General features: G+C 39.8%; 1 protein-coding gene across 1 annotated transcript in view; it reads left to right on the top strand.

Moving 5' to 3' along the window:
* The window catches only part of LOC117811765 (protein bicaudal C homolog 1-like), a 71,480-nt gene that overhangs the window by 15,758 nt on the left and 38,602 nt on the right, over window positions 1-17,120 (top strand). The window contains exon 2 of the mRNA XM_034682228.1: window positions 6,042-6,088. Coding sequence (XP_034538119.1) covers window positions 6,042-6,088 — 47 coding nt within the window. The remainder of the gene's footprint in view (window positions 1-6,041; window positions 6,089-17,120) is intronic.

The following is a 17,120-nucleotide window of genomic DNA, read 5'->3' as shown; positions in this document are numbered from 1 at the left end:
ACTCCCCTTCCTTGCCTGTGGCTAGTTTGACTAAAAGTTAGGTTGACTTGAGTCAGCATCCGCCAACCTCCGTCATTGGGCTCCATAATGGCTCCTCAGAAACCAATGGGTGGCGTCACTGAGACTACGTCTATATTTGATACAGTATATCAGGATTTAGTGTGTTATGCTAGCAGCAGCTAATATTGTCATGAGTAGTTAGCTTCAGATCCAGATGCAAGGTGTTGCCCAGAGATCATGAGCCCCCAAAGATGTTTTTCTGTCCTCAAACTTGTTGAAGTTGCTCAAACTCTGTTTTTGATATGTTATATTGACATCTCCTCCCCTGCAACCTTAAAAACCTAAAACAACCTGTTAATCCCCCCCACCCCCTAAGACCTGTGGAGAAATCAGTGCAGTTCCCCTTTAATGTTTGTTACATCAATCATAGAAACATGATTATCTAAGAGCTGTTTCTCTAATTCTCAGCCTGTGCAGCTGTGATCACATCTTCCATGCTTGTCACCGTTTTCTGGCTCTGGCACAGGATGATGACATACCCATCCTTAATCCCAGCTTCAAAACTGTCATTGGCTCATTTTTTCTAACTAGGTCTAACAGCCACCAGTGAACACTCCACTTAGCCTGTATTTCAGAGGGTCTTGAACCAAACAGTGCTTTGGAATCATTAAGAAAGTTTGTCTGCTCTCAAAGGCATGAAGTAGCTGCTGTCTTTAGAGATTTGAGAGCAAATTTTCAACCCAGGGAAAATGTTCTTTGTGTGTTTTCGGAGCGTGCAGAGAGCACATTCAGAAGAAGTGGAGTGTAGGAGGACATTATATCTCTCTGTCCATATCATTATTAGTGTCGGAATCTATGGAATATCCCTCTCTACTCCTCCTGCCTCTGCTTTTGGATCTCCCACGGCTGGTTTACGCTCCACACATGTGCCAGCAGGATGTTTTGCTCTCAGCACATGGCTCATGTTTTCACTCATTTTCCATATCTGATGCCAAGAATGCTGTAGCGCTGTTTGTGTTGTTTGAGGGTTAAAAAAGCAAAAACAAACACATTGTCATTATTATGTTATTATACTTCTCCTAAATCATGTCATTAGGCCTCATGTGACCCTGTTATTTGACTCCGACATCAGTGTTTGGATGTAATCGTCAAAATTTGAAAATCTTGTGCTGCTGGCATCGTCCCATAAACAGTTTTATATGTTGTGTGTTGTTTTTAGTCTAGAGTTGGCAGTGACTCCACTGCATCTACCGGCTTATGTCAAAAGAAATGCTTAGAGAAGAATATTTGTGTGTACTTGTGCATGGATGAAGAGGAGTTTGCATGCAATTCTTTGCAGTTCAGTGTTTCCATGGAAGTCTGATTTACATGGATAGATGCTGTTAAATGTGGTGTTAAATGTGTTAGGCACTGAAATGGAATACACTCTGGTAATTTATCAGACTTATCATGCTTTTACCTTCTCAGTAAATGTTTTCTGTAGGAACAATGAAACAGTTCTGTTATCTATACAAGAAGTTAAAAAAGACAAATCAGTTAAAGCTCATGTGAGGAGTTAGTTACTGGGGATGAAACAGACTGAAATTAAAAGGGAGGCCTTTATATGACCTATAAAAGCAAATCAGCGAATCAGCAACTAAACTGATATTTTCTATATTGTAATTTTTAAGGCCTGTAATCTCTGCAAGGGAGTGGGTGTCAGACCAGGTTACTGTGAGCACACTGTAGAATCAACCTTATTTACTTTATCACAGCAAACTCTCACATGAGAGATACATTTGTCTGTAAAGAGAAAGCAAGACGAGATTTTTAGTCAGAAAGTATGTTATTTTTTTAAGTGGCATTTTAACAGTCTGACCTTGTTCCCTGTTTTAAATCTGGTTCATTAATTTGCCATTATCAGAGACCTTTCCTCTGGGATTTACTTTTGTTTAGTTGACAAAAAATACTGAGACCACAGCGAAAAAAAGAATCTGTCCCTCTCCGTTTCCCCTCCGTAGATAAGAATGAAAAAAAACCAGTCTGGAGTCGTTTTGTTTGTCTTACAGGAAACTCTCGCAGTAACCAGTAACAGAGTCTTTCATAATCGTGGATAACTTCAGGCCACCAAAGTACTGAACATTTCAGCCTGAGCTGTTCCCAACACTCCCTTAACTAAACACTGGATAGGAATACTTCTTAATGCCCTCCCTCTGCTCTTCTTGTTTTTGTGTGTGGATGAAGTACAAAGCTCAAGCTGGAGCCAAAATGAGACCTGTGATTATCAATCCATGCTAGTTGATTTATTGATAACTTTCTGTTCCATTTATAGTGACAAGTCAAACTCTTAACCTTTAAGATAGAAAATGTCTCACAGTCACTACGTCCAAATAAGGAGTTTTGTGATCATTCAACACACGGTTAAGTAAACAACCTTGCAAGTTAGTTTTTTTGTATTTTACCATTAGATCACAAATTCCACTGTTCAGTTGAATCTTTAATTACTATCTAGAAATCCTTTGACAGTATACATGTTGTCCTGAGTCTGTGTTTGAAGAAAGCTCTGTTTAAATACAGTCCACATCAGTGTTTATGGCCAGCTGCAAGCTGTTTCCATTGTCACTATTTATGCAGAGCATTTGTTAGTACGCTGTGATGCATCACTGTGAACATCAGCTGCTCAGTAGAATTACTGTATCTCTAAACAATGATCGGAAGAAGCTAAATAGGTGTCCAGCATTGTTTAAGAAACTCTAGTCATCCCCTGGCAATGATTTCCATTTGTCATGAGTTCATCTTTCACAGAATGTGTTATTTTCTTTTGCACAGTGTTTCAAAAGTTGTGATTTGACATGCTGGTATTATTGGACGAGTAGAGGTCTGCTGATGTGATTTTTGTATTGAGACACTGTCTTGAGGTTTTTTAGCTGAATAAGGAGGATGAGAAGACAAAAGGTTTGATAGCAAGCTGTGGAAATTTTCTTTTTATTTCTGCAATCCATTTATGAAAACTGACTCATGAGGGCTGTGGAACTATTGTGTCATCATACTTTGGACCACAGTTTCTAAACTTCAGCTTCCTCAGACTCCATGATGAGACAACAAGTAGCCTGAGTTTATCTGTTATCAGTGGAAATGGATGGTGAGTCTTTGTTGTACACACATTTATTCTGAAATGGATTTACCAGTTCAGCCAATTTCGACCAGTCTCATGTCTTTTCATAAACTTTGGTCTGGACTTGTTTACTGTGCAGCCTGTGTAACTACAAACACTTGTTAAATGCTCCGTGATGTAGGCATTACGGCACTGCCAAAGGCCATTACCTCAGATGTGGCTGAACTTGGGATCATGTTCAGTGAGGATGTGAATCTAATCTGGTTTTGCTTTGAAATGTGGAGTTGATCGGGGGAAGTCGTAACAATGGATTTCACAGCCAGGATTCACATGGTGATCATCAGGTGCAAATGTGTGCACTGCAGGTGTTATACAATTTATAAGGGAAACAGATTCTACCCTGAGAGAAATTATACTTTATTGAAACATGGAAAAGGCAGGAGACGTCGAAGACACAAAACCTTATGGCTGTAAGATAAATCTTCAAAATTCAAGATGGCACTTGAAGTTAACACTTAAATGAACACGGATGGGACACAGCAGTGTTTAAAGACTGATCAATCTCCTGATTGTCTTGCTCCATGTATTTTATGTCCATGGACACTTTCTCGAAGACAGTCATATCATGTCCTTATGCAGCTTTTAGTCATTTTAATTGTATGGTGCCATTTGTACTTTTCTTTTCTTCTCTTTTTTTGTTTGTTTGTTTGTTTGTTGGTGTGTGTTTTGGTTTCTCCTCTACCTTCTTATTTTGATTTTATTTTACTCTATTTTATCTTTGTTTAATCTTGATCTTTTTAGGGAGCCTTTTTAACATTCCTTGCCAGGGGACTAATGGCATATTTACAGAAGTGTAAATTAATATGCATGGTGCTTTTAAATAATAAATAAAAATAAATCAATGGAAAAGAAAATGTAACTGACTCTGATAATGATGCAGCAGAAACTTGCAATTAGAGAATTCTCACATTGACTCACCTTGACTTCATACACGGGCTAGTTGGGAAAAGTAGTGGTAAGGCTGGGGTGAATCATTTGTAGTTTAAATCCACACGTGGAGCCCATCCGCAAAAATTGCGTGCCGTTTTTAGAGTTACATACAAGTGTGAATACAGCTTCATTTAGCTCATTTTAAGAAGGCTAGAAAGTTTCTCACAGCTCCTACTGTAAGTATAACACAAAGCAGAAGACGCATAACCATTCCTAATCAATATTTATAAATAGTTCTGAATCAATAACATTATTAATATCTCAGATTGTTAAAGTAGAGGGGCCCCTTCATGATAAGGTGAGACCCCTTCACTCAGCACTAGGGTCTTACAGGTCTTGTTGGGGTTCCAATCTTCTGGAACTATTGTTCAATCAAATCCATTATTATTCAGTTTCCTTTTGCAGATATTTTTGACGCATAGTCTGGATAGCTGCTACTAGCTAGTCATTAAAACCATGTCTTTCCTTTCTCCTGCAGACTTAGAAAAAGTTGGCTATTGTACTGCACTGTATTCCTGCATCTAAGCGTAACATCTGAAGATTGCAACTGATTCAAAATGCTGTTAGCAAGCAAAGCACTCGTGTAACAGCAGTCCACACTGCCCTTCACTGGCCACCTGTGTGTTTCAGAATTTGTTTGCAAATTTTGTGGCCGGGCTACAGCCTGTATCTTTGAACTGCTAACTCCTTATGAGCCTGACCATTACCTGTGGTCTTTTAGCAGGGCCCTACTCGAGGTTCCTAAATCTCGATTGGTCACAAGAGGTGACTGAGCTTTTCTAGTCGGGCTCCACACCTGAGGAACTCTGTCTGAAGATGTCAGACAGACAAACCCAGCGTCCTCTTTTAAACCTCTTCTTAAAACTAATCTCTGTCATCTGTCTTTTTCTTGACAGTTGACTTTGTTGTTCAGGCATATTTGATTGAGAAAAAAGCATAAACAGTTGATATATATTTGAACCGTTGCTGCTTAGTTCTCTGTTGATCCCTGACAAAGTTATTATCTAATAGTTGAAGTTTTTCTTGTTTAGCAAACGCTCATGTACTCCATCCAGGAATAACTTTCTCATTGGACTTAGCTCAAACATGTATTCAAATAACAGGACTTTGGTTTTCCTATCATAAGTCCTGTCTGGTCAGCATTTATATCTGCGCCGTAAAACCTAACATCAACTCCGCTGCTACTTCTGACCCAGATTTGCACAGACAGCAACAGATCCGTCTGGAGAGCGCTCACTGAAATGCATGATTAAACCTTCCCCGTGCTCCCAAATGACAGAGGAACACGAGATCTCTCCTTGGAGAGCAGATATGTATTTTACATCAACAGAGCTGCCACAGTTTGAAGGACTTGCAGATGTGTTGGAGCGCTTGAGGCCTGACTTTCTCTGCCGGTTGGCCCTCTGTTTTTCGCCCAGCTTTTTGAATCTGCTGAGGGAGTTTCTTGGCATTTTACACCTGCTAAGAAAATAATTTCAAACCACCAGAAATCTCCTAAGTGCTTATTTTGTTGACAAGTGATTCTGGGCAGTTACATCCAAAGTTTTTCAAGTAATGTAGTCCCCAATGCCTGTGTGCTGACAGACACATTTTGGAGTGTGAAAGTCTTTTCAAGAAGCGTGAACCAGCTGACCCAGGAGAGGAATGAAATACCCCATTACTGTACCACCGTAATAGCGAGAATATTTCCACTGTGTCCACCAATTTGTTACACAGAAGCTGTATCCAATCTTTGGGATTACAGAAAATAACTTGGAACATTTTATTCTGTTCCTGTCAACGAGCAGTATCGGTTTGCTGTGCCAAACACAACATCCAAAGAAATGGAGATCCACCATAAAGATACCCTAACATCTCAAGGAGACGAATAATCTGAGTGTTTCTGCTGTATATACAGAAGTTAATGTTTCTGTGTGGTTTTCTAAAGTTATTTTTCTTCTTCTCTGTCTCCTTTTAGCTGCCTCTGAGGGGAGAGTCAACGGTGGGGAGGATTTCTTTCAGAAGGTGAGTGTTAAGTCTGCTCTCGGAGTGTGTTTGGCTTTGTCTTTGGGCTGTGTTCGAGCCCACTGAGCCGGTGTTTTCTCTCTCTCTCTGTGATGGAGCAGATGTCAGGTGCTCCTCCAGTCTCTCGTAATTACGGATCAAAACAAACAAATATGTCGGAACAACAGTGACGTGGAGTCGCTGCAGGGCACTGATCCTATAACACAGCTGACACAACACTCAGGGCCTTTCTCACTTACATAATGTACCATAATACGGAGGGAGAGGAGGTTAAACACATGCCTACTTTGGTCAGCACTGCCTCGTTGATTTTTCTTTGTCACTAATTTCATTAGTAAATGCTTTGAGGGGCAATTTCATGCAATAAAACAAGGATGCGCCTCAGTGGTCTTAAACAGTACCATGCTGTATTTTAAGCACTCCTCTCTCACATTGTCTCTCTGCTGCTCAGTGATCAGTCTGGTGTGGAACTTTTTCTGGTTGTAAAGCTTCACTGTTGTGTTTAAATTTTTGTTTTTATCAGTCAATGGTGTTTTTATTAGTCAGTAGTGTTTTTATTAGTCAGTAGTGTTTCATACAAGTTTGTCAGACAAAAGTTAGAATTATTGGTGAATGATGTTTGAAATATCTGATTTTTTCATTGGCTAGCTTTTGCCAGAATCCGGCCCCTTAAGAACCTTCAGTCTGGCCCTTCTACACAACATATTTTGCTTCATTATTAGAGATTCGTTTGTGAGACAATTTGTCTGTGATTGGGTATATATTTCATCTACAAGTTTAAACCAAGACTTATTCAGCAGATGGAATTAAGTTGAGTGAATGAAAAATATGTTAAATAAGATAAGATAAGATATACTTTATTGGTCCCCCATTGGGGGAAATTCTTTTGTTACAGCAGCTTACAACATGGGACAGGGGAATACAACAATGTACTAACATAGTTACAAATATAATAACAATAATAATAGTAATGATAAAGGTAAGATGGAATAGAATAGAAAAAAATAAAATAGAATAAAATATGGCAACTATTACGGATGTATACACACTATGTACACTTCTATCTGATAAATAGATAGTAAAGTAAGTTATTGCACGGATAAAATTGCACCAGGTTATTTAAAAAAACATACACAGTATAAATACAGAATGAACATCAAAACACAACGTATTTCTCTTTCAAGAGTTAAGTGGTGAGTTGTCAGGGCCCAAGTTTACCTCCGTTTCTTGTCTTCCCCTAATTTGTCCTAACTTATCAGGGTTAATTGGCTGAAAAAAAAATCTTTAAATCGTTTAATTGATGTATTTATATAATTTCTCTATTTTATGACATAGAAACTATGAATGACCAGCTGATTGGCTCTTCACTTTTCCGAACCCGCCCCCTCTAAATGTAGATAATAATAATAATAATTAATGATAATTCATAGGATTTATATAGCGCTTTTCTGAATACTCAAAGTCACTTTAAGTAAAAGTAAAATATAACATGTAAATAAAACAAAACAAGGACAGAGGTGGGGCGGGGTTAGAGGTCATGTGTTGTATGCTTTTTTGAACAGGAAGGTCTTGAGGTGTTTTTTGAATGATTGGAGTGAGTCAGAGTTGCGGATGTTTGGAGGAAGAGAGTTCCAGAGAGCCAGGGCAGCGATGGCAAAGGCTCTGTCCCCCCAAGGTGCGGTGCTTGGACTTGGTGATAGGGGACAGGAGATTAGTTTGCCTGCAGTGACACTTCCGTATCCCATCAGGAAACCTCTCCAAACTTTCATGAATGCAATCTCATATCAGACTTTAACAACTTTTACTTGGGCCTTGGAATATGTTTTTTAAACACTGATCATGGCAAACATTTCCCCAAATAGAACACCTTCTAAGGTTGCTGTGAAGAAGTTACATTGCCTGAACGCTTGTTAAAAATGAATCACGATACAGGAACAACTATTTTCTTCTTTGAATATATTTTTGGGCTGATTTGAGCCTTTATTGAGAGGAGAGGACAGTGGGTACAATCGAAAACAGGTATGAGAGTGTAGCTTGACGTGGTGAATGTCCAAGCTGGGAATCTAAGGACGGTAACCTTAGCACATGGGGCGAGTTTAAACCATAGAGTTAAAGAGGCACCCTAGAAACAAAGCTATTCTTTAACACTTGTGTAGCACTCCGCTATTAAAACTTTGTAACATTTTAAACAGTAAGGATTTACAAAGACAAAAGTGAAGGTTTCTTTTTTTCTTCATCATTTGAAATAACTGTTTTAGATCAAACATGCTCATAGGGAGGGCTCAACATAAGTATACTACATCCCCCAACATTAGTTCTGACACGGCTCATTTCTATCTATGAGGCATGATTAAGAGGGAAAGCAGCCATTAACATGAACTGATACGTAGCCTCTGTTAATGAACTGGCAAAGAAACGACCCAGAACCGCTTCATCTGTTGAATTTGAACACCAAGTATTTGAGTGAACAGATAGCAGATTAATCACATGGCACTGAAAACAAAAGCAATCACATTTTCATCATTCAGTTAACACAATTTTCCGCAGTTTTCTAAACAGTGTCTCGTTTTTTTTGTGATTCTCTCGAAGAACCTCAGAGGGATTCTTTCCAGTTTAAAACCCAGTCTCCCTCCTCAGTATGTTAATGGGCTGTAATGAAATAAATGATGGATAGCGGTTTGTTTAAGCATTCTTCTTTTGTCTATTTTCCGTATTTGGTTTTGGAGGTTAAGGAAGCTGAGCTTCATGTCAAAGAAGAAGGCAATTTAACTGTCCCTGAAGCAGTTCTCAAAAACCAAGTAATGCAAACCAGGCGCCGTGAGATCCCTGTCCTTGGAATTTTAACAAGGACTGTGTAGATCTACTGTAGCTCTTTCTTCACCTCCGTTTGCTTTGGATGTATCACTAATGTTTAAGATATCCAGTTAAGGTGTCTGCCTCACTCCATGAAGCTTTTCTGACAATGTGCGGCTGTTGGTGTATTTCCTTTGCCAGGTTTTTTTTTCAAAGACCCTAGCTTCAATATTGTCGCAGCTCGTTCAAAGAAACGGTGGTTACTGGAGGTTAAATCATCAATTAGAAATTAGCGTGCAGCTGTTTTGGTTGGCAGCACGGTGAAGAGCAGTGAAGGAGAAGGGCTGGAGTCGTGTTTTTATTGCAGAACTTCCATTTGGTTAACTGTGCATGGTTTCCCTCTGATAGCGTGATCACCACTCATGCCTTATTAAAGTCAGGAAAATAAACACAGAGCACGACTGTGGAACGGCATTGTTGAAAGAAAATGGATGAAGTGTGTGAAATACCTTGAAGTTGATGAAAATGGAAACTTTTACTTGTGCTGCTTCCTGCCTGTCTAACACACCCATCTACCACACACACACACACACGCACAAGCACACAAACACACACACACTCAGAGAGGCTAAAGCACATACATAGTTACCTTCCCCCCTCATCTAAGGAAGCATTGGGTCATTTTTGACGCACACTTTTACACTGTTCGTTTCCTCAGCAGGGAGATTTCAAGTTCATTTGCTGACGAGAGCAACATGAAAACGGTCCACCCACACTCTTTCTTCCCAGAGGCACAGTTAGTGTGTTTGATCAAACCCTCTTACTCACTGTCTGCTGGACTTCCTTTGAGTGCAGAGCTACAGTCTGTCGCAGAGAGCACACAGGCCACCCTCCTCATGTAGTAGATGAGGGAGTAAAGAGGCTGGCAGACAAAGTGGGACCACAGGAGGGTGCCACAGCTGGGAAATTAGCTCTGTGCAATCCCTGCTGCTCACATGAGGGAATCTCTCCAGCTGCATGTCCCTCCTTTTCTTTTTCAGGCTTTGTTTTGTTCGCCTCTATCTGCTTTTTTACCCTCCTGCTGCTCAAACGTTATTTCATCTTTGCACTCTGTTAACCCTCCGGTGAGTCACTGTTATCATCCGAAAGGACAAAGGAAATATTTCTGCCACTGTTGTGCCTGATTAATTTAACAGACAGCGTGCGTCAGTGAGCACTTCATCCCACTGTTGTGCAGGGAAAGGGTTGGATTGGGAACTGACAGAGTGTCAAATCATGGCACCGACCACAAAGCTGTTTGGAGAGCAGTGCAGAAGTTGAGCCACGGGGACGGCACAAAGCTGAGGAGCTCGGCTGAATGAGCCGATAACTGAGCATCACAGAGGAGCTCCGAGTAGATTTGAGTTGAGGGTTTCCTTTGAACCCCTTAACCATTGCTGATCCCCCTTCCAATGCTTCTTCCAAAGAGTTGGCAGAGTTGGTGGCTGTGTAAATAATGCCAGTCGTGATATTTAAGTGCTAGTGCACTCAGATCTCAGGCCAGGCATCATTTTATTTCATTTGGTTTATGAGTCTGGTGCCAACATGAAAACTTCAGGCTGTCAGCACCAAGTGATGTTGAAACATAGGGTTAAAATCAAAGTGTAACTCAGGACAACAAACACAGCAAGTTAGCAAGAGGGTAAAAATGGCGTCACTGGTGTTTTCAACTGTTTCAGAGGAGGATAACACATGGTTGCTATTTACAAAACATGTGCTGCAGGTGTTCCAAGAAGAGGAAAAAAGTGGTCAAATTTTAACACAAGGAATCTTTTAAGTCACCTGAAAAGTCGATGTCACTATAAACATGTAATAGAAGTTGTGTTATGTTTCAATCTGTAGTGCCAATTTGAGAATTACAGGAAGTTTACGAGAGGTAACACACAGCTAAAGCAAAACACTGAATTTATAGCACTTTATGACCCACCTCTTTTCAAATATAAGACCCAAGATTTCACCAGCTGAAGCTGAATTTTAAATAGTATTCCAAGTTCCTTTGGAGACATATCCCTACCTGCCCTGTGTGATGTGATCTCTACACCCAACCACAATATGATCCACAATAACCTCAGTGATTTACATTCTACCACAGACATATTGGAGTCTGATATTAATACAGTTCGTATGCTTAGTTTGACGGCCTAGTGGCTGATGAAGACTTAAAATGAGTATGGCATGCACAGGAGTGCTCTGATTCACAATAAAATAAATTATCAAAAATGTTAGATTTAACAAGTTAACAGTGATTTCAGTTAGGATTAGTAAGTATAGAATATCATTATATATGAGCATCTTTACTCACTTTATAATAATAATAATAATGCATTTTATTTATAGGTGCCTTTCTTGATACTCAAGGTCACCTTACAACATTAAAACAAACAGAGTTTAAATAACAAAAAGTAAATAAAATACAATTTAAAAAGTTTTAAGTGAATGGACAGTGTAGTTATGGTCAGAATGAGTAAGCCAGTTTAAACAGATGAGTTTTGAGTTTGGATTTAAAAAGTGGCAGTGAGTCAGTGTTACGGAGGTCAGGTGGGAGAGAGTTCAAGAGCTTGGGAGCAGAGTGGCTGAAGGCTCTGCTCCCCATGGTAACAAGGCAAGCAGGGGGGACAGTGAGATGGATGGAGGAGGAGGATCTGAGAGTGCAGACGAGTGTGGCAGTATGGAGGAGGTCAGAGAGATATGGAGGGGTTGTGTATGGATTTGAATCTTAATCCTCAGGTCTGTATTAACTACCCACTTTAAAATATGAAAATGAATAAAGAAATATTTGTAATCTTATCAATATTGGTCACCGGGAGCAGGTTATTATTGGTTATCGGTATTGGCTCGAAAAATTCCATATTTTGCAACCCATTGATAAATCAGGGTATCTGATTAGCTGAAGAAAGAAATGCCCTTAAAAGGTAAAGAGCAGGATTACTGTCATCACGCCACTACAGTGAGTCATGAAGTACAAATTGGATGGGAAATCTGTTTTGGGTGTTGTGTTATTTTTTTTTAGAACAATAAGCTATTGATGTTTGGTGCCAGTATTATGATGCTTGCATCATATCCATCCCAATTAGAATAATTATGTTAGCACATTTTTATTTACATATAAAGCAGCTTCAGTTAGTTAATCATGCTTTATCTCCTTGTTTATCTTGTGTAGTTATTTTCACTGGTGCTCGATGGAGTGATAATTCCAGAAGGGCTCTCCTTGTAATGTGTTTCACTCTTTCATAACCGTGTATATGTTAGCATTATCCCCAAGGTTTAATGGGGCTTTAGCTGCCAGTTATCACTCGGATTGTTAACTTGAACTCATTTATGACTGTCAGGTCTCGAGGGGATGGTTGGAGACCACGCTAACAGCTTGGAGCTCTGCTGTTCCTTCACTCTGTCTCTAAACCCTGCCTCCAACCTCTTTACAGCCCCCATCAGCCCTCTGTGTCCCCTTAATACACACACACACACACACACACACACACACACACACACACACGCACACACACACACACACACACACACGCACACACACACGCACACACACACACACACACACACACACATTCCAGCTGAATCAACAGCTGCAGCATCGCAGTGCAGGCCAGGAAACATGCCTCTGCCATGTTGATTGCTGCTGTGCTAAATGTATACACACATACAGACATACACACACGGTCACGTGTATTGAGCACATGTGCTCACTCTCAGGACATCGCCTTAATGATGTCCTGTTAGATTTCACCTATAGCTCCATGCACGTCTGCATACACCAGCTGCAGACCTGTTAGAACCAATCATCATGTCAAGGCTGTGCCGTGAAACTGATCAAGAGCTTTTATGTATTTATTCATTTTCAGAAAGGGTGGGGCAGCAGAGACGAAAGGGCGGGACGTTACACCGTATACGCAACTTAATTTGTGCAAATATCTGGACCCGTTTGAGAGGCATTTGCAAGCCCCCCTCCTCATAAAAATAAACGCCATCCAGCCTTTTAAAATGGTGTGTGGTCTGTCAGAAATCAGTCCCATCTGCAGGACTCTGCCAAGAACAGCAACGCTGGACAGGAAGCAGGTCTCTCTGAAGCAAGCCCTTTCTGTGGAAAGTTGATGAGGCATAGGCTTTTAATTTTCATAATTATAGGAAAGTATAATTGGAGTTACTCTGGATGTGTAACTTTTGTCATTTCTAACATGTGTTTTTTCTGACAAGGGTTTTCTCCTGCATTGTTACTCATTCCTGGATAAAAAAGACTTAAAGGGAAACTTTCAGTGACATTTTTATGTGAAACTTACAATCACTTGTCTTCCATTTGCTCCCAAAGTGCCACTGTTCCTTGAGGGAGTTTTGAGAGCTTGTGGCAGTTTTATATTTCTTTAATTTGTGGTTTTAAATTGAAAACCTCCATTACAAAATCCAAACACATCCATCATCGCTGCTTGAGACTTTTTTTTTTAAGACAAAAGCCAAAAAAAGGGGAAAGTTAGAAGCTAATGTTAAGGAATTCCTCTTCATCACCAGGAACAGAATGTCCTCTAATGTGTTGTGATACATCCTGCTGTTAGTCAGTGCACATGACTTCAGTCGATGGAGGAAAAAGTGAAGTATTCAGCCACCGGGTATTCATGATTTATTGTTCTTTCACACATGTAGCAGACGACAGCAGGAGGGAGGGAGGGAAGGAGGGCTGGAAGGTGTCGTTTTGTGGATTAGAGTTGCTTATGCCTCAGGCTGAAAGGAAACACCGTAACACAGAAGTCATCAGATTTTGGTTTCAGGCCTTAGTTTCACGGCATGTAGAATCACTCTGAGTGCATAGACTGGTAATATTATTGCTGCACTTGTGATAATACTGCAGAGAAGGAGGGACGGGAAGGTTTCCAGTAAGAGGACATTACAGGGGGATGATTAGCACGCTGGCTGCTAACTGTTTTCAGCTTAGTCGCTTTAATGATACCACAGAAGAAGTCCTTATGAAAACAGTTGAGCAAGATTGTCTGAAAGGAATTCTCCCTTATTTTGATTGTGCAAAGTGATACTTAAATTCCTCTAGTTTCTGTGATTCAAGCAATAGAAAGTGAATGACTTGAAGGGGGTTTCTTTGCCATTGTATAATAATGATACTGCACAATAATACACAGAGATCTAAAACAGCGCCAAGAGGGAGAAGACAGAGTTTAAAAGTCATCAATCAATACATTTTGGCTGTGAAAGTGTGTTTTGCAATGTTTTTATTGGCTCCTTATGATCAGTTTTATGCATTTTTCTAGGAATTCTGAAGTAGTTCTGCTTACCTTGATCTGTGATTTTACAACACAGAGCCTTAAAAGTGTCTCTCAGCTGTGTTTGATTATAAGAGGTTGACTTTCAAGGTTAGCAAAAGTTTTTTAAGCTTCCACATCATCTTTCTAACATCAAAATCAGGGCCCACGCACCTCATTCTGCTGCTCGTCCTCGCTGCTGTTTCCTATTTGTGATAATGGGATGATGTAGAAAATCAGTGAGGCTTGAAACGGCTTCCAGTCAACCATCATCGACTCAGGAGTGTGCGCCTGCAAAATACAAAAAAAAGCATACATCAGTCCTTTTTCAAATCTCTGTTTTGCAGGTATGTGAAGCTGGCAGTGAATAAAAACCGTCAGAGTTTGTTGTAAAGGATGCCAAACAGACCGTGCTACTTCCAGAGAAGCATATGGAGGGATTTAAGCACTTCCCTTTTTGATTTGTGCTGAAGTTCCCAGAGGAATACAGGCTGTGGTTCTTCTTGTACGACAGGAAAAATAGCAGAGTAAATGTTGAAATATTTAAAATAATGAGAGCTGTGAATTGATGTAGCACCACTAATAAGCCTAACATCTTATCTTCCGTGCAAGTGTTGATGGCTCTTAATGTGCCTCCTCCCCTCTTTGAATTACAACGTGGGGCTCATTGCTTAATTCACTGGACCACCGAGGAATGCTTAGTGCTGCTCATGTAATGGTTTGAAACAGTTCTCCAGTGCTTCATCACGTGTCTGAAACTTTAGAGAAATTCATATCTCCTCCACCCGGAAAACACAAACCCCTGGACAGAATTAAAACAAACGAGAGAATGGCGGGACCTTTGTGAAAACAAGGATAGTGCACATTAGGAGAGAGAGTGTCGGCTTCTCATATTTCGGAGGGTTGAACAGTTTTTCCTGCTTTTTTTTTTTTTCTTAAACAACCACTCAAAATGACAGTTAGTTTCCAGGGGTTTGTTTGTGGATCTGTAGTAAGAGAGCAGAGCAAGGTGAGCTTCCTGAGAATGAAAAGAGGAAAAAGTTGAGTAGTACATTTTTTCATATATGTAGGGCAACTTACAGCGCCCTGACTAGCTCCTTTTTTTCACTGTTACATATGCTCCTAGTTACGAGGACTAGACTTGTCAAAGGGCTCTTACTTCGATTGTTGTTGGCATTTTTCATGAGTGCCAGAGCCAAGTGTACTTTTTCTGTTTTCTTTCTTTTTCTTTTCTTTTTTTTTTTTGTTTTACATTTTTTTCTTTCTTCTTTTTTTCCTGGCAGGTGTTTGGATGTTGGGAGGAGTTGGGTGTTGAGCAGAAAGAAGCAGCTTCACAGAAACCTAAATTACCACACACATTAAAACTGTACTCTCAGATCCTTCATTTATCCAGGTTTTATAACCGAGATGCTTCTGACAATTTAATTCTGCTGAATTCTCCATCATGTAAGGTCATTTCTTCAGCACTGTTGGCTCCTAATATCTTGTTTCATGTCATGTGTTCTTTATTATCATCCAAATGAATGTTTTGGATTATGGGAGAAGGAACAGGGAGTTATCAACACATCGAGCCAAGCCAACACCACTTTAAAAAAACACTGAAAAACACACATTGGTCCTGTATAACACTGACTAGAGCCCACTGAATTCTGGGGTTTTGTGAACTTTGTTTGCATGAAAGATGAAAATGATCATGATCAGCATAAAGTTAGTTTGCTGATTTGTTACTCTTGTGTAAGTTCAGTATACATGAGGCTTGCAAGAAGAATAGTCAGTCTGTTATATTTGCTGTAACTCAAAGTCTGAATGTCTGTCTGTTTTTTATTTTTTACCATTATTTTACCAGGAATAGTCCCATTGAGATTCAAAGTCTCTTTTAAAAAGGAGTCCTGGCCAAGACAGCAGCATAAAAGTTTCACAAATAGAACAGGACAAAACATATAGTGACAAGTAACTATTACATCGATTTATAAATTAGCAGTGTTAAGCTCTAAAACATGTGCACAAGCTGATCAGATGATCCTTTATCCTAGTTTTAAAATCCTCCAATCGAATGAAACAATCCAGTTTCAGGTGACCCTGAAGCTCAAACCAAGATGAGGGAGCAAAGACATTAAAAGCACTTTTACCAAAGACAGAGCGAGTCCGAGGAAAGACAAAAATAAATTGTCCATGGGACCAAAGTTGACGGCCACTGACAACTTTAGGAGTCAATAAGGAGCATAAATAAGACGGCAGCTCCTGTGGTATGGCCTTATAAAGAAAGATATACCAATGCTCCATTCTTCTGTTATTCAAGTTTTATACACTGAATGTATTTGTGACTGATCCCTCTGAAAATACATCCTGAAAGCTGGTTATTTTCACCACTAAATTGTCACCAATTAATCTGAAAATAGCTTAAAGCTATAGCTCCGGTTAGATCTGACGGCATTTATGTAGATAAATTCAGACTTTTATGTTGTGTTATTACCAGTAAGGGTTAACTGGTATTGGTTTTTCAGGGCTCAAACTCATACTGATTATTAGTGGGTCATGAGCCCAATAACTGATATTTCCAACTGATTTGCATTCACAGTAAAAATGAAAATCTTCAGACAAATTTTGAATTTCGTACATTAAAACACTTTGTCTAAATGCCTCTAGCAAATGTTTATTCAAAACTGTAACTTTGAACATCATATTCGGGAGTTAGAGGTTACCCAGTTGCACTTACAGTTGTATCACACAGTTGTGTGACATCTAGGCAATCAGAGTGTGCTATTGGCGGGACGTTAGGTGAGACAGAGTGGTCGATGGAAACAGACCCAGAGGGAGAGACACACCAGCAGTAGAGCCAAGGTAGCACACTTTTTGGTTAACGAATATTATCAGCTGTCTGTAGAATAAAACGCCAATACAGATAACCGACCAAGGCTGAATAGGCCTTACGACCCTTAATTACC

The sequence above is a fragment of the Notolabrus celidotus genome, chromosome 4 (genome assembly GCF_009762535.1).
Source record: "Notolabrus celidotus isolate fNotCel1 chromosome 4, fNotCel1.pri, whole genome shotgun sequence".
In the NCBI taxonomy this organism is placed as follows: Eukaryota; Metazoa; Chordata; class Actinopteri; order Labriformes; family Labridae; genus Notolabrus; species Notolabrus celidotus.
This window is presented reverse-complemented; position numbering and strand designations above follow the sequence as displayed.